Source organism: Mucor velutinosus, assembly GCF_035048745.1.
Source record: "Mucor velutinosus strain NIH1002 chromosome Unknown tig00001561, whole genome shotgun sequence".
NCBI lineage: Eukaryota > Fungi > Mucoromycota > Mucoromycetes > Mucorales > Mucoraceae > Mucor > Mucor velutinosus.
This window is the reverse complement of record NW_027041903.1, coordinates 356596-371770: the sequence shown is the minus strand read 5'-3', so window position 1 is coordinate 371770 and position 15175 is coordinate 356596. Positions and strand designations below refer to the sequence as shown.

Below are 15175 nucleotides of genomic sequence, written 5' to 3'. Positions count from 1 at the left end.
GTAAGAAAAATAACAAACAATCCAACTGAGTATCTATAGCTACATCATCAGCCAATGCAGCACCTGCTGTGCCTCCTCGTAATGTGATAGAGACACATGGTATGAGCACTCAGGGACAGAGATTGCCCTCTGCTATGGAACTTAGTCTACTCAAGATACAAAGAGAGAGACAAATGGCTCAAGCATTGATTGAGCAACGCCAGCTTTCAGCAGCCCAACATCCAAATTCACAACCCATGTTACTTGTAAGTGTACACATGTACAAACAAACAAACTGCGAGGTTGCATTATCTCACATTGTTTTCATATCTTAGGGTAATTCAATGCCTCCTCAAGCACCGCCTCTATCTGCTGCTGCATCGCAAATGAGACCCCCTACAGCAGTAAACTCGAATGCTGCATCCGCCGCAATCGCTGCTGCCGCTGCTGCTGCCGCCGCCTCTTCCACGGCTAATAGAGGCATGATGAATAGCAACAACATGCCTAGACCAATGCCACCGCCCACACCTCAACAACAGTTCCAGCAAGCGATTGCTCAGCAACAGCAACAGCAGCAGGCCCAACAAGCTCAAGCTCAAGCCGTTGCACAAGCTCAGGCTCAAGCACAAGCTCAGGCTCAAGCACAAGCTCAGGCTCAAGCGCAAGCACAGGCCCAGGCCCAGGCACAAGCTCAAGCTCAAGCTCAGGCACAAGCACAAGCACAAGCACAAGCACAAGCACAAGCACAAGCACAAGCACAGGCTCAAGCACAAGCGCAAGCGATTGCCCAAGCACATGCTCAACAGCAACAACAGCAGCAACAGCAGGCAGCTTTATTTGCTTCACTTACACCGCAACAACAGGCTCAATTGAGAGCTCAATTAAGCACGCAATTGAATGCAGCTACAGCCGCCAGTGCTGCTGGCAATAGTAGTAATGGGGCCACACCAGCAGCTAATTTACAGAACAGATACCCAGCTGCCCAACTCCAACTATTACGACAACAACAAATGGCACTCATGGCGGCCGCAGCCCAACAACAACAGCAGCAGCAGGTACAACAGCAAGGTCAAATCAGACCTCCCATGTCAGGCGCCATGCAACAACGATTTGCCAATGTATTGGCTTCCCAAGTCGCAGCAGCACAAGGTAAATGAGATTTCCAAGTAATTTATAAATATATATATATTAAACAAGAGGTGCAATCACAGGTTTAGCAAGCTCTTCATCACCTTCTTCTTCATCACCTGTGATAAACAACAGCAATGATAACAAACAACAAACAGCAAATGCATTGGCCCTAGCAGCACAAATAGCACAACTTGGGTTTCAACCGCAATCCGTGAATCAATTACCACCTAATCAACAAGCCAATTTACAGAGATACATTGCTCAATTACAAATGAGATACAACAACAACACTACTAATAATACAAATAACCCAACTAATTCTCCTCAAAGCCAACCCATGTTGAATTTGACACCACAGCAACAACAGCAATTAGCTATACAACAACAACAAAGATTACAAGCTGTCCAAATGCAGCAACAGTTACAACTGCAACAACAGTTGCAACAACAGCAATTACAGCAACAATTGCAACAGCAACAACAGCAGAAGTCGCCCATGATGCAGCGAAGTCCAAGTCAACCCAATAATCACACTAACAACAACAACAACAACAACAACAACAACAACAACAACAACAACAACAATATCATGTAGCCTGTATGTGTATGTGTGTGTGTGTGTTTTTTTTTGTATAATAAATCTCGTCATTTTTTATATTATCCCTGACACTGTAACAACAACAGAGAGCATCATTTGAAATTGAGAAAATTTATACTAAAACGTATGGAAAATTACGGACATGTATGTTTTTTTGTTTGTTTGTTTATTAGAATATAAAGTTTAAAGCAGATCAGGGGCAAAAAGACGAAAGAGAGAAAGAGTTGTGTGATTTGTATTTGTGTATATAAAATTGTTTGATGCTATGTATTGTGGGCTTATATACAAAATAGAGAGAGAGAGAGAGAGAGAGAGATTATATAGGTTGGAAAGAGATGATTCACAAACACACACAATCCTTGTAAATTACACTAGACATGTCCTTCACCTCTTGATGCGACCTTGTAATTTGGAGTAGGCTGATGCGATAATGTTGAATGGTCTTTTTGTTCTTTTAATTTTGATAGTTCTTGAGACATTGATTTCTGAAGAATAGCTATCATACCAGAGGTTAGTTTGTTTATACCTCAATCATACACACACACACACACACACACAATTTAATCGTTTTGAACTTTAAAACGTTGCTACTTACCATCTCTAATGCCTTGTTCTCCAGTAGCCAATGTACCAAGGGGCAATTTGCCATTGCTCAACGTCTTTAATTGCTGTACAAGTTGCGGGTGTTCCTTCAAGACAGTGTATGATCTTGACATTTTACCAATAGCCAGCACCTTTCTTTTGATGATTTGTCTGCGATGAGCATCCAATGTTGCATGATCATTGTCCAAGTTGATATCGGTGTATTTGTTGTTGTTTTGAATGATGGCAAGAGACATTTGTGATGGATTTGAATGAAAGAGAGAGAGAGGTTAGAGGGAAAAAGAAATCAAGAAAAACCCTTCTTTATATATGGGAAATATCCCTTTAACCCCCCCAACCCCTCTTTTGTGTATATAACATTAATGCGTGTGTGATTAAATAATAGAAATCCTCTAAATCTAAACAGTACATAAAACTGGAAGTTTGAGAACATTCTCCCCCCTTGTATTGCTTGTTAAAGCCGAAATCCGCTTCCAGCATTTGTGATGGACGAAGATCACTTTCTTCTTTTCGGGATATTTTCTTGTATTTCCTTTATTTCCAAATCTTCTATATTTACTGGAGCAATTGTGTGTGTGTGTGTGTGTGTGCGGCTTAATCTCCACTTGCGCAGCCTCTGCATCCACAATGAACACATTCAACCATTTTACCATCTTCTAGCTTTTCTTTGGGAACTCGACAAATGCATGTTGTACCGAAATTGGTGTCCTTGGGTTGAATACAGCGAAGACAGCAGAGCTTCTCGAATCCAGGCTAAAAAAAAAAAAAAAAAAAAAACAATGATCCACACATGTGTTAGAAGGAGATGGTGTGCTTGTGATCCTTGACTGAATGTGTAGAAGACTTACCTTTTTCCATTTTGCAATGAGATTGCCATCTGCATATTTATTTTTCAGCAGATAATCATATAAATCCCTAGAAATGATCTTTCTCTTGTAATATAAATCATAAATGTATCGTGATCTCTGATGATGAATTCGAAACACTGGCCATGTACTCTCCACAATACGTTTGCCTTCATGAGACTCATTCTCAACTAGAGCGATGAAGAAAAAAAATTTTCAGTCAGTGCTGAAATTTACATAATCACACATCTCAATGCAAACCTTCTTTCATCTTTCTGGCGAACTCTTCCAATGTAGGCTCAATTTCATCAAAGCCCTCAGGGGCTCTCTTTGTTCGTGTCGTCCTGATTTTGGGCATGTTGTAATGCAATAATAGAGTTGTAATGATAGAGAAACTAATGCAACAGAGTGGAAATAAAAAAATTAAATTTCATATTCATTCAAGCTGTGTGTCGCGCGCTCGCGTGTCCTGTATTGGATTTGTGTGTGTGCGGTAGGAGACTACTGCAGGAGAGAAAAGCGTAGCTGATGACGTACTTGCTCTTCATTCATTGACATGTACAAGCATACAGTCAACATTACAACGCTGGAAAGAGGGGAAGATCAACATGCATGATCAGCATCATTGGACCTCTCTTAAAGCCCTGAAAAGCAAGCATGTAGATATCGCTCTTGTATCTGTTTTTGGTTAAAAACGAGACAGAATGAGTGGCGTTTTTTTTTCTCGAGAGGGATTCAGCACCCTTAAATTTGGTTTTGAACATCCGTAGAACATTTTGAGAGCATTCAATGTCGAATAGCAGCACTTTAGATGGCTACTATCTGTTTGCATCAAGCACAGCTGGACTGATTGCAAGATGTATTACATATCCAAGTAAGAAACCACTTGAAATCATAACATGGTGGACCTGTTAACCAAGCGTTTTGTAGTGGATACCATCAAAACCAGGCTTCAGTCATCTACCACTGCATCCAAGTATGTGTGGAATAACATCAAATTGACTTCACTGTATCGAGGGTTGCCTGTGACATTAGTATTTTCTGTACCTGCTTTATCTGTTTATCTCTCCTGTTATGAAGCGTCGAAACAACTTTTAGATTCAAGATACCACATTCAACGTCGTTCCGTTTGGAGCCATCTCATATCAGGTTGTGCTGCTGAAATCTCTGCTGGACTCCTCTTCACACCTATGGAGGTCATGAAGAACAGACTGCAGACTCAAAAGACAAACAACAGCAACCGATGCTTGATAACAAGCATCCTCAAAAACGAAGGCATGCGAGGATTTTACAAAGGCTATTGGATGGGCCTGGTTGTTTTTGTACCTCATTCCATGGCCTATTTCGTTACGTACGAAAAGATGAAGCAATGGCGCATGAACAACAACAATGACGCTTCCATGTACATGTTGTGTAGCTCCGTGGCGGGCGTTACTAGTATCCTGATATCCACTCCACTTGACATTATCAAAACAAGATGGCAAATTTCGGCAGCAGAGCAAGGACAGCAGTTTAGACAAGGCCCAATCTCCATTGCCAGAGACATGCTCTTCAAAGAAGGAAAAGGAGCACTGACAAGAGGCCTCTGGGCTCGCATTGCTTGGGGCATACCAACCACGGCCATTAGTATGACTCTATTTGAAGTCTTGAAGGACAATAAAGCCAAAATCATGCATTCTTTCAATGTTTGAGAGGAATGTAAATATTTTTTTATATGATAAATATATGAAATAAATAGTATATAGTTATTAACTTAGAAAAGGGAATAGGCTGCCAAGACAACAGCACCAAGGGTTGCTCCAATGCTGACAGTGACCATAGAGCCGCTTGATTTAGCATTTTGCATCTTGCCAGAAGGACGGGCATCCTTTACTGAAGCACCACTGGCAGAGAGGACAGGTGTTTTGGAGGCACCGAATGCCAAAGAGAGAGAACTGGAAGCACCATAAGAAGCACTGGCACTACCACTGCGTAAAGATGACTGAGCAGCAGCATTGAAATCCTCGTTCTTCTCAGCATCTTTGTCCTCAGCATCTTTGTCCTCTTCAGCATCTTTGTCCTCTTCAGCATCTTTGTCCTCTTCAGCATCTTTGTCCTCTTCAGCATCTTTGTCCTCTTCAGCATCTTTGTCCTTTTTAGTATCTTTGTCCTTCTTAGTATCTTTGTCCTTCTTAGTATCTTTGTCTTCTTCAGTAGCCTCTGCCTCTTCATTTTCAGCATCAACGTCAGATGCAACAGATGCGGGAGCAGACACAGAGACAGAGCCGCCGGCAGGAGAAGCAACTGAAGCCTCATCATCAGCAGCATCAGCATCTATCTCGGACTCCTTCTCGTTAGCTTCCTCCTTCTCGCTCTTTTCAACATCTTCAGCCTCTTCATCATCATCCTTGTTGATCTTGGCAGCAGCAGGAGAGAAAGAATCCTTTCTGTTCTCGGCCTTGGCTTTAATGGCATTTTCTAAATCTTTGACAGTAATACGCTCCTTGTCAGAATCATATTCGATATCATCAGGACCTCCATTGGTGTTCTTCTTTTCCTTTAAAGCTGCTTCCTTGGCCTTTTGGAAGACTCTGTCGTCGTTTTCAACTTCTTCATCTTCTTCATCATCCTTGTTCTTGTCCTTTTTTTCCTCTTCTTCTTCCTTTTCTGGATCTTCTTCTTCTTCTTCGATAGAAGTGGCAAGGTGAGCTAATCCAGAGGCATTGGCCTCGGCAACAGCAAGGCTTGCGGATGCTTCGGCAGGCTCGGCATGAACTTTTTTTTTTTTTTTTTTTTTTTTTTGTATGTGTGTTAGTGTATGGCTGGGCATGCATGACCATCTACCAGGATTATACCTTGAACCAAGAGGGTTGCAATAGCAATAGTGACAAGAGCTTTAGCGTGCATTTATGACAAGTGTATGTGAAACCAAAAAAAGTGTTGGGAAAGAGGAAAGATTGAAAGGATATGTTCAATTGCCATCTCTTCTCTGCTTTATACAGACCATATTTTATTTGTGTATTCTGTGGCATGTCTCAATTAAAGATTTTTTTAGTCTATCATTTAATAGTTATGTACATACGTTTCTCCCGGTATGTTGATTTAGAGTAGATCTAAACGCTTCTTTTTTTTTCTACTACGTGTCTGCCTTCCCCCCCCTTTGCCATTCTATACAATGCCAACTCCTGTAAATCCCATACCCAATACATATCTCATATGGAACACTGTATACAACAGCGACATCCTACACGTGCATGTCCAGAAAACAACAAGTTGGATCGCCATTGATTGAAAAAAATGGATTATTGTAAACAAAATTGTCAAGTATGTGTGTATTATTTACATTATTGCCTGGTTGGAATTTGCATAACATATCATTTTCGGTAGATCTTATGGCATTTGGGCATCATATCTTGCATGCTTATTTCTGTTTTCGAACCATGGCCCCTTGTGCGAAATATGTGTGTGCAATATCTGCCGCCTAAAGCTTGCCATGAAAGAGACAAACTGCATATATAAGTTATGTTAGCATGCCACATTTTCTGAATGACACTTGGAAACACACTAAATGTTCAGGGTTTCTATGCATTTTCTTACACGCTCCTCTAAACCACGGACCAAAACACTGACGATAAAACCTGAGGTATGGTATACATACACGGCCGCGATTGCCATTTATTTTGGATCTAGACTATGGATTGTATGATCTGCTAGGCTTGGATGCGCACGGATTTTTTTTGGACAAATATTTGTTGCCGTGACAAGATGAGCAAAGGTATTTCTTGAGAATGGTTGGACGTAAAAGTCTTGTTCTTTCTAAGGGTGCTAGTTTGAGTATTTTGCGCATACTCAAGCGCAAGAAACAATATTCTCCTGCGTATATTATCAGAAGCTTGGGTTGAATAATGCACACTGCAGCATATCAAAACATCTGCTAGAGCTCCATTTAATAAAATCAAATGCGATAGCCAAGCAAAACATGAATGGTAGGCTCTCTCTCTCTCTCCATTTTGCCAGTCAAGAATATTCCATGTTACTTTGGAGCCATGGCAACTACATAGCCTTTTAAGTATCCCTCTCAACATTGGAATAAAATAAGGGGTTTATTTTCATGGCTAGATACAATAGGGGGGTTTCTTTTTGTTGGTAGATTTTGAGGGAGAAAGGTGTCAAAAATATGTGGAAATAACAGCGAAATAATGCTGATTTCAGCCTATTGCTCTTCCGTTTTCGTGTCAACAGAGTCATTACCTGTTTCTGTTGCAGTAGTACTAACACCACTACCGGTTTTTACCTTGAGGTTTTGGATTTGCTGCTGCAACATGCCACCCAAACCAACGCTAGCGCCCACGACTTGCTTTGTATAAACAGTGGCATGTTGACGGGCAACGGTGCCATACTTGTCCATCAAGGTCTGAAACTTTTCTTGCAGTAATTGCAACTGTTCATCTACTATATCTTGATATTTCTCATAGAAATAAGGTACCGTGAACAAGGCCATTACAAGGAGGCCAAAGAAGACCTTCGTTGGAATAAGGCTAGTCAATAAGTAAATCACGGCTGATACCAAGCAAGCTAAACCAGTTATCTTTGTATCTTCTACAAACACAATTTTAGCTGTTTGTTGTGCAACCAGCTCTAAGATGTCCACTGATTTGTGAACGTAATAGTCAATGATGTCGCGTGGTATTAACTTGGAGCGCTGTTGGCGAATATGAATGCTACCAAAGATGGTGAGTTTTGCTTACAAGACGACTTGAGATGTTACGCTTACTGATAAGGATGCAGAAACTCATTGGTTGGTAGTCCTGTCCAAACGGTGCGAATCGCATTGTAAGCATTGACGAATATCAAATTGAATCCAGTCAAAATTGTAAGCGATGCAGCGAATACATAGAGCAATGAATAGTAATGAGTCAATATGAGACTGGAAAAGATGCCAACAAGTATGATACCACTGCGGCCAGGAATCTCCCAGTAAATGAGATCCATGAGCTCCATGTACATCAGAAGTGTAATGTCTGTAGGGCAAGTCACTTAGGGCTACATTGAGGCAATGTTGTGCTCCTCATTTACCATTCATAATTTCTTCTTCATCCTCTACTACCTCCATCGCCTCACCTGATGTTTGATGTTTGGGCGATTCACATACAGAAGGCGACAGTAAGCCAATTGATGTAGTAGGGCTGATCTCATGCTTATCCATGATGCCCAAATTGCGAACCAGATCATCCTGAGACATTTGAGGTGATGGAGCTATTATACCAAACATTCAGTATCACGGCACTTGAACGCTCTACCCTGAATACTTACGAGCCACATTCTTACGCGGTCCTGCTGAAACAGCACTGTTATTCTTTGCATCGAAATTGTGAAATGTCTGCTGCTGCTGTTGTTGCAAAATTTGAGTCATATTGTGTTTAATGATGAAATAGAATGATCAAGAAGAAAGAAGAATTATATGTCTAAATACACATTTATATATAACATCAGATATTGTTTTAAGGAGTCCTTTTTCCATACTGAACCATTTAGTGAGCAGTGTGTGTTATAAGTGAGAGGGGCTCATTTGTGACATTATGGATACGGCAAATTTCGCTGTTTCAGATACTCCAATTGTACTACTGTTTATTGTTCTCTCTTTTTGCCTCCTATATATAACACCACTATCGGAAAACAGCCGAAAGATCAACAACCTGCTGCTCCTATTTCCAGTCTCAGGTTACTGAAATCAAACGGAAAACGCCCAGTGCCCATTAAATAGTTGGTTCAATAAACAAAGCTCTGAGATTCGAGTAGGTTGTCCTATAAGTGGCGGATTCAGTAACAAGATGTAGTGGTCCAAATAACGACGTCTTTAGTAAGCAGCTCCTCCCCAATTTTATCACTTTTGCAATCTGATAATCAAATTTAGTAGCATGACAAAGGTTTTATCTAGAAAATCAGAACCCAAGGAATCAACCAATTGCATTCGGCAAGACGCTTATTAAGCTATACTAATTGGACCTGATATTAAATGATGGTGTAAAAACTACGCAAGAGGATAAAATGAAAGGTATAAAAAGGGACACCAAATACAGCTTTTCCGTCATTTTGAATGTATAGACACATCATTAAAAGAGCAATGTCCAGTAACAGCAAGAACACTACTGCTAAAGAAATTGATAACTTTTCCATTCACGGAAACTCAATCAAAGATGTGAGTCCACCAATGTAAATATAGCTGGTAGCATCACTAAACAAATATAAAGGTGTATGATGTGCCAATGTCTGCCATCAACAGGCCTATTCCATCACAATTAGATAAGCAAAAAGTAGAGAATATGAAGCAAGTATTGCAGATCCCAGGCAGAGAAGAGGAATTGACACCGATTGTAAGTGCATTTGGTTCAATAACGTAAAGATAATTAGCTCATCGTCGTGTCTATAGGATGTTCATCATGTCAAACACAAGGGCCAGGATTACTATTTTGCATTTGGCGGCTGCCATCGTTGGGCAGCAAGCAAAGAGCTAGGCAGAGAGACTATCAGAGCTAAATTGATTGAAACGCCTGCTTCTGTTATATCCACCTATATGGGCGCTTCATCGCCCTTTAAAGAATAAGCTCGTTTTTTATTGTATACATGTAAATAAACACATTTTTTGATCTATAAGCTTCAGTGTGTTATTTATTCATGGGTTTACAGAATGGATTTGTACGTTTTCAGTCTGTCGTTGACACTGGGACAGTGCAATGGTGTTGCAGCATCAAAGGGGCTAGATTGCAACTTTTCATTCTTTGCTAAAAACATCTGATTCCATAACTCTCTTGACAAGTAGCTGTAACCAATAACATTGGGATGATATCCATCCACATTACTAACAAAAGACGCATGAGTGAGAAAGCACTACTATCGACACTGCCGCCGTTACAAACCTCAACGAATTATAGGGCACAGTGGGTATGAGGGTATTCATAGGCTGGTACACAACAGCAATGTTCTTGAGAGGTCTGCCCATGATGGGTGCCAGAAAATCAGACAGTAGTGTACCGCTCACTTCTTCAGCAACACGGCTCAAGGCTTGGTTATACATGGAGACACGATCACCGATGAAGGAGGTGCCTGCATAAGGCTGTCTGCAGCAGTAGCATTCATAATCCAGCAAGTTGACGGTGTCGTTTTCGAACCGTTTTCTATAGGAAGGGTTTTCGGTGTCTGTCAAGTATACCAAGTCGTTGTAATGCATCATGCCAACTTTTTTTTATGCTTGGGGTTAGTTTGATGCCATCTGACTATCATCTGTCGTGTTACCACTTACTAAGATTGATGAATGCATAATCCACTTGCTCAATCAACTGTTCTAGGGCTCCTTTCACATTGCTTCTGTATTCTGTAACATTTCGCCCAGGCATACACGATACAGAGGCATCATTGAATCCAATAAACACATTGATCATTTTCCATTTATCGGCTAATTCGGTGCCTTGACCAAGATGCTGTATCAAGTATTCCACTTGGTCTGGTAGCTCTTTACTGGTTGCCCCTGATTGTGCTGCATTTAAAACGTCGATCTCGGGCCTTGAACGTGGTTTAGTACAAGAATCATACCAATTCTGCTTTCATAGCCTTACGTGTGTTCAGCGTCGAGGCAAAAGAAGGTGTCTATGCATGCAAATGTCAGTTACACCGAGACTACAGAAATAGGGAGTAGCTTATTACCTGGACAAAGCCTAGCTGGTTTCTGGCCAACAGAAGCACCATAGAGATCAGGGCTGAAATGTTTAACATACTTGGCAATGGATGGCGCATCTGGGTCCTATTGAACACAAGGATTAGTATCCAGAGACAGAAGTTTCATAGAATACAGCCACCTACACCGCCCATTGTCCAACTGACTCCTCTATATTCAATGAAATCACTCATTGAAATATAAGTGGAATTGATGTTCTTTGCCAACATACCAGCCGAAACACTGATCCAAATGTTAATAACTGCCATTATACACATCGCGGTGCTAATTGCATACCTATCACCCATGGCAGCAATGACCTTGATATCATCTACTCTTAAATCATGCACACTAGTGGGCCGCTCTCGAGGAGGCAGTTGCGGACAGTCATTGATATCAATTGCTTCCAAAGCCAGAGCAGTGGCGCCATAGGCAGCCATAATACCAACAAGTTTTGTACATAATCTCATGATGTTTTGATAAAAAAAAAGAAGAAAAGAGAGTGGCAATTTGAAGTGCTGGTTTTTCTCCTACATATATAGTTTCGGCTCCTTGTTTTCTGGCAAGCTCCTTAACCTGATAATGCATCATTTCTTCAAGCAGTATCTAACGGGGAATGAGCTTTGTTTATTTATGTATAGAGGGTAGGTTGACTTTGAGATTTCTGTTCTTGTCTCTCTGCAAGACCGAATAATCTGAATACTTCAGAGTAAATAGTTTATCCAGCAAAACAATGCAAATTCACATGGCATTGGATGGTAATGGCTATAAAGCTCGTTTAGGAAAACTAGCGAGTTGATGGGAAAATCCCAACATCAAACGGCATTACAGGCATTTAAACTTCCTTGACTCAGCTTAAATTAACTGTATTCGTCCAGCCTTTCACTCTTTTCCAACATCCCCACAGTTTTCAGAATGATACATGAATCGTGCTATATAAAAATAATTTCTCTCGTGCCCTTCTTTCCTTTCTCTTTCTTTGTTTCCACCTATAACAACAACAACACCGCCACTACCACCACTTCATCATGACTGTACTTCCCCTGAAAGACTCTAAAGATCCTCAGGCCAAAGTAGCGCTTGAGCGTATCGAGCAAATCAAGAGCCAACTCAACTTGTCTTCATCTCCCATGTCCCGCCAAGCTCCCAAGGATATGGCTGCCGAACGTGCTGCTGCAGAATTCAATATTGAGGCTCTTGCTACCCTGTGGGCAGGCGGAGAAAAGAGATACAATCTCATCAAAAGGGCCAACGAATACATCAAGAATGATCCAGAGCTAGTTGTTCAGCCTCCTCGCAACTTCTTGGAACTGTCGAGAGATGAAATGCGTGAATTGTATGTATTTGCTATTGGAAATGGGTGTTGTGATACCTGTTGGATTTTAAGCATTATTGTCATTGTAGTACAATGGGCCAAATTTACAGAGTGATCCAAATCATGACAGATCCAGAATTCACAGACAAGGAGCTTGCCTATGAAATTGGACATGCCACCAATGTATACTCTGAGAGTTTCTCTATGCGCTTCTTTGTGCATGATTCCTTGTTTCGTAATGTCGTGAATATGTTGGGTAACAAGGAACAACAAGATCGATACAATGATGATATCTCCCACTTCAGAATCTTTGGTTGTTTTGCGATGGTAAGTGAATGGTGCATGCAATAAGCGCCCTAATGTTTACAACCGCGCTTTTAGACCGAGTTGGGCCACAGTTCAGCTTTGCGTGATATCGAAACGGTGGCTACCTATGATGCAAATACAGATGAATTCATCTTGGATTCGCCCACTGTAACCTCTACAAAATGGTGGATTGGCATGGCAGGTCAAACGGCAACTCACACTGTTGTTATCGCTCAAACTGTCGTGAATAGCAAGAATGTTGGCCTCAACTGGTTTGTGGTTCAACTTCGCAGTAAATACACGGGTGAACTGGAGCCAAATGTCATGATTGGTGATATCGGTCAAAAGGTGGGACATGCTGGTGTGGATAACGGTTGGATCCAGTTCCGTCAAAAGCGTATTCCTCGTGCCGACATGCTGGCAAAATGGGTGAGTCTGGATCGTCAAGGCAACTACACACCTGCTCCCAATCCAGCTGTCATGTACGCCACCTTGATTCCTGAACGTCTCTCGCTTGTCACTGTTACGACCCAAATGATCTCTCAAGCGCTGACAATTGCTACTCGTTACGGTGTGGTTCGTCGCCAAGGAAACAAGGATCAGCAAATCATGGACTATCAATCCCATTACGTAAAAATCATTCCTGGTATTGCTTTCATGTACATGGTGCAATCGACATCTGACGTCTTGAACAACCAATTCACTGTCTTGACCGACGGCGGTAAGATGGATCCCATTGTGTACCTGAATCATATGGGCGATATGCATGCTATGTCTGCTTCTCTCAAGGGCCTTGCTGGCTGGTATGCAACTGACATTCTTGAGACATGCCGTAGAAGCTGTGGTGGCCATGCTTACTCTGCCTACAACGCTATCGGTCATATCATTGGTGATTGGGGCGTCATGACCACGGGTGGTGGTGACAATGTAGTGCTCTTGCAGCAATGTGCTCGCTACTTGTTGTACAGACTTGAACAAAAGCTTGAATACGATGAGTACCCTGATCTCAAGTTCAAGAGTTCCACCATCTACATCAAGGATGCCAAAAAGTACCTCGAGAACAAGACTTGGCCCACCAACGATGCTCATGATTGCTTGAAGGATTTCGCCTTGGTATCAGAGGCGCTGAACACCATTTTGATCAAGAGAGTAAGTTGCATGCTGAGTGTCGCAAAGAGAGCGTGCATTGTCTAATTTTGTTGTGTATAGCTGTATAGTATCCAAACCGCACTCAAGAACGGTGCCACTCAAAATGATGTATTGCTTGACTCTGTCCGTGTGGCTGAATTGCATTGTGCTGCTTTCATCTTCAGTGTGTGTGCTGAAAAGTATGGTCAGCCTGTTGGAACAGCAGGTATCGAACCTAGTGTCTTGGCCATCATGAAGAAGTTGACAGCCTTGTGGGGTCTTCATGTCCTCCATACATATGGCGATCAAGGCTTCAAGGAAGGTTATTTGACTCCTGACCAAATTAACAGCATTGAAAAGGCCTATCTTGAGCATTGTAAATCGCTTCGTAAGCAAGTCATTGGTCTGACAGATGCCTTTGGATTCCCTGATTTCGTGCTCAAGGCTCCTATTGCCAAATATGATGGTGACATCTATCAAAGTAAGTGTATCCCTATCAATGCTCCAGGAAAGCATTAACTAACGCACATCCATAGCTTACCTTGAGACGCTTCTTGCTGCACCTAGAAGTACTGGTGTTGCTCCTTATCATGCCAAGTATATCAAACCATTAACAGAGCGTGAAAATCCCAATGTCAAAAAGTAGTTTGGATAAAAATAAAAGAGGTTCAATTGCTCTGATACATTGTATCTAATCTAAATCTAAATCTAAATCTAAATCACTAATCACTAATCACTAATCCTTTCCACCAAGAGCATAACAATGCATCTAATTCAACACTTGATGACATTGATTTATAGGGGAGGTTTACCTTAGCGAAGCAAAGGTGTAAAGAATCTAATCCAACATTAGGTAGCATTGAGATATAGGGGGTTTTTACCGTAGCAAATCAAAAGTGCAAGGCCATGGTAATCAGGCGTCTAATCCAACACTTGGTAAACATCGATCTATATGAGGGCTTGATTGTAGCGAAGGGAATATGCAAAACCATAGTATATAGTAGTAAGCAGCAATTTCAAGTTTTTATTTCAATTGTTAATAAGCTTATTACCAGCAACATAACACATCAAAATTTGCATGAAATAGCTTTGACAAAATCAATATGCCTCCTATTCGAATTAAAAATTGCACAGGCTGCGCAACTACCCTTCCAGAAAATTTCAGCTACCCAAGATGTGATTCATGAAGCGTAAATAAAAGCTGTAAAGCATAAATATAACCAAATTTGATTGCTTTCATACCTTTATATCTTGACATGTAGATCTTTCTGAGCCACCGGAATAACGCCAAACAATTGTACTTGTGTAGTAGTAACTTCCTGACACCTTTGCTTAACTTTTTGGGATCAAAAAAAAACATGGTCAAAAATCGACCAAAAAGCATGAGGTACCCCTCATGGTTTTCATCGAAATTCAAACGATCGCGTTTTTCACCTTGAAAATGAAGACTTTTCTTATGGTATATATCACATCAAAATGTGTCTCTCGGTTCAAAGTAACCTCTGAAACCACTTTTATGAGGTTTTCATATGCAAAACATGACCATTTTCGCTAAAAACCTCATTTCAAATGCTATTAAA

General features: G+C 41.2%; 8 protein-coding genes across 8 annotated transcripts; 3 read left to right on the top strand and 5 right to left on the bottom strand.

Moving 5' to 3' along the window:
- Positions 1-2079: 2079 nt before the first annotated feature.
- Positions 2080-2547, bottom strand: ATC70_008260 (uncharacterized protein; the record flags this gene model as incomplete). Its single annotated transcript, XM_064827512.1, has 2 exons — positions 2080-2204; positions 2304-2547. 2 exons carry the CDS (start codon positions 2545-2547, stop codon positions 2080-2082), a joined length of 369 nt encoding a protein of 122 aa, XP_064686796.1.
- A 358-nt stretch (positions 2548-2905) lies between these two features.
- On the bottom strand, positions 2906-3514 carry NRK1_2 (ribosylnicotinamide kinase; the record flags this gene model as incomplete). The annotated part of the gene is made up of 3 exons (XM_064827511.1): positions 2906-3064; positions 3160-3347; positions 3418-3514. 3 exons carry the CDS (start codon positions 3512-3514, stop codon positions 2906-2908), a joined length of 444 nt encoding a protein of 147 aa, XP_064686795.1.
- Positions 3515-3945: 431 nt separating this feature from the next.
- Positions 3946-4847, top strand: ATC70_008258 (uncharacterized protein; the record flags this gene model as incomplete). The annotated part of the gene is made up of 2 exons (XM_064827510.1): positions 3946-4030; positions 4087-4847. The coding sequence occupies 2 exons, from the start codon at positions 3946-3948 to the stop codon at positions 4845-4847; spliced, it is 846 nt and encodes a 281-aa protein (XP_064686794.1).
- A 62-nt stretch (positions 4848-4909) lies between these two features.
- On the bottom strand, positions 4910-6042 carry ATC70_008257 (uncharacterized protein; the record flags this gene model as incomplete). The annotated part of the gene is made up of 2 exons (XM_064827509.1): positions 4910-5910; positions 5991-6042. The coding sequence occupies 2 exons, from the start codon at positions 6040-6042 to the stop codon at positions 4910-4912; spliced, it is 1053 nt and encodes a 350-aa protein (XP_064686793.1).
- A 1306-nt stretch (positions 6043-7348) lies between these two features.
- On the bottom strand, positions 7349-8548 carry ATC70_008256 (uncharacterized protein; the record flags this gene model as incomplete). Its single annotated transcript, XM_064827508.1, has 4 exons — positions 7349-7856; positions 7910-8156; positions 8212-8391; positions 8449-8548. The coding sequence occupies 4 exons, from the start codon at positions 8546-8548 to the stop codon at positions 7349-7351; spliced, it is 1035 nt and encodes a 344-aa protein (XP_064686792.1).
- A 711-nt stretch (positions 8549-9259) lies between these two features.
- Positions 9260-9739, top strand: ATC70_008255 (uncharacterized protein; the record flags this gene model as incomplete). The annotated part of the gene is made up of 3 exons (XM_064827507.1): positions 9260-9334; positions 9387-9509; positions 9566-9739. 3 exons carry the CDS (start codon positions 9260-9262, stop codon positions 9737-9739), a joined length of 372 nt encoding a protein of 123 aa, XP_064686791.1.
- Positions 9740-9816: 77 nt separating this feature from the next.
- ATC70_008254 (uncharacterized protein) lies at positions 9817-11316 on the bottom strand (the record flags this gene model as incomplete). Its single annotated transcript, XM_064827506.1, has 7 exons — positions 9817-9994; positions 10053-10371; positions 10436-10695; positions 10749-10779; positions 10837-10933; positions 10993-11089; positions 11144-11316. 7 exons carry the CDS (start codon positions 11314-11316, stop codon positions 9817-9819), a joined length of 1155 nt encoding a protein of 384 aa, XP_064686790.1.
- A 558-nt stretch (positions 11317-11874) lies between these two features.
- Positions 11875-14241, top strand: ATC70_008253 (uncharacterized protein; the record flags this gene model as incomplete). The annotated part of the gene is made up of 5 exons (XM_064827505.1): positions 11875-12182; positions 12251-12488; positions 12543-13616; positions 13677-14076; positions 14132-14241. 5 exons carry the CDS (start codon positions 11875-11877, stop codon positions 14239-14241), a joined length of 2130 nt encoding a protein of 709 aa, XP_064686789.1.
- Between the last annotated feature and the right edge of the window lie 934 nt (positions 14242-15175).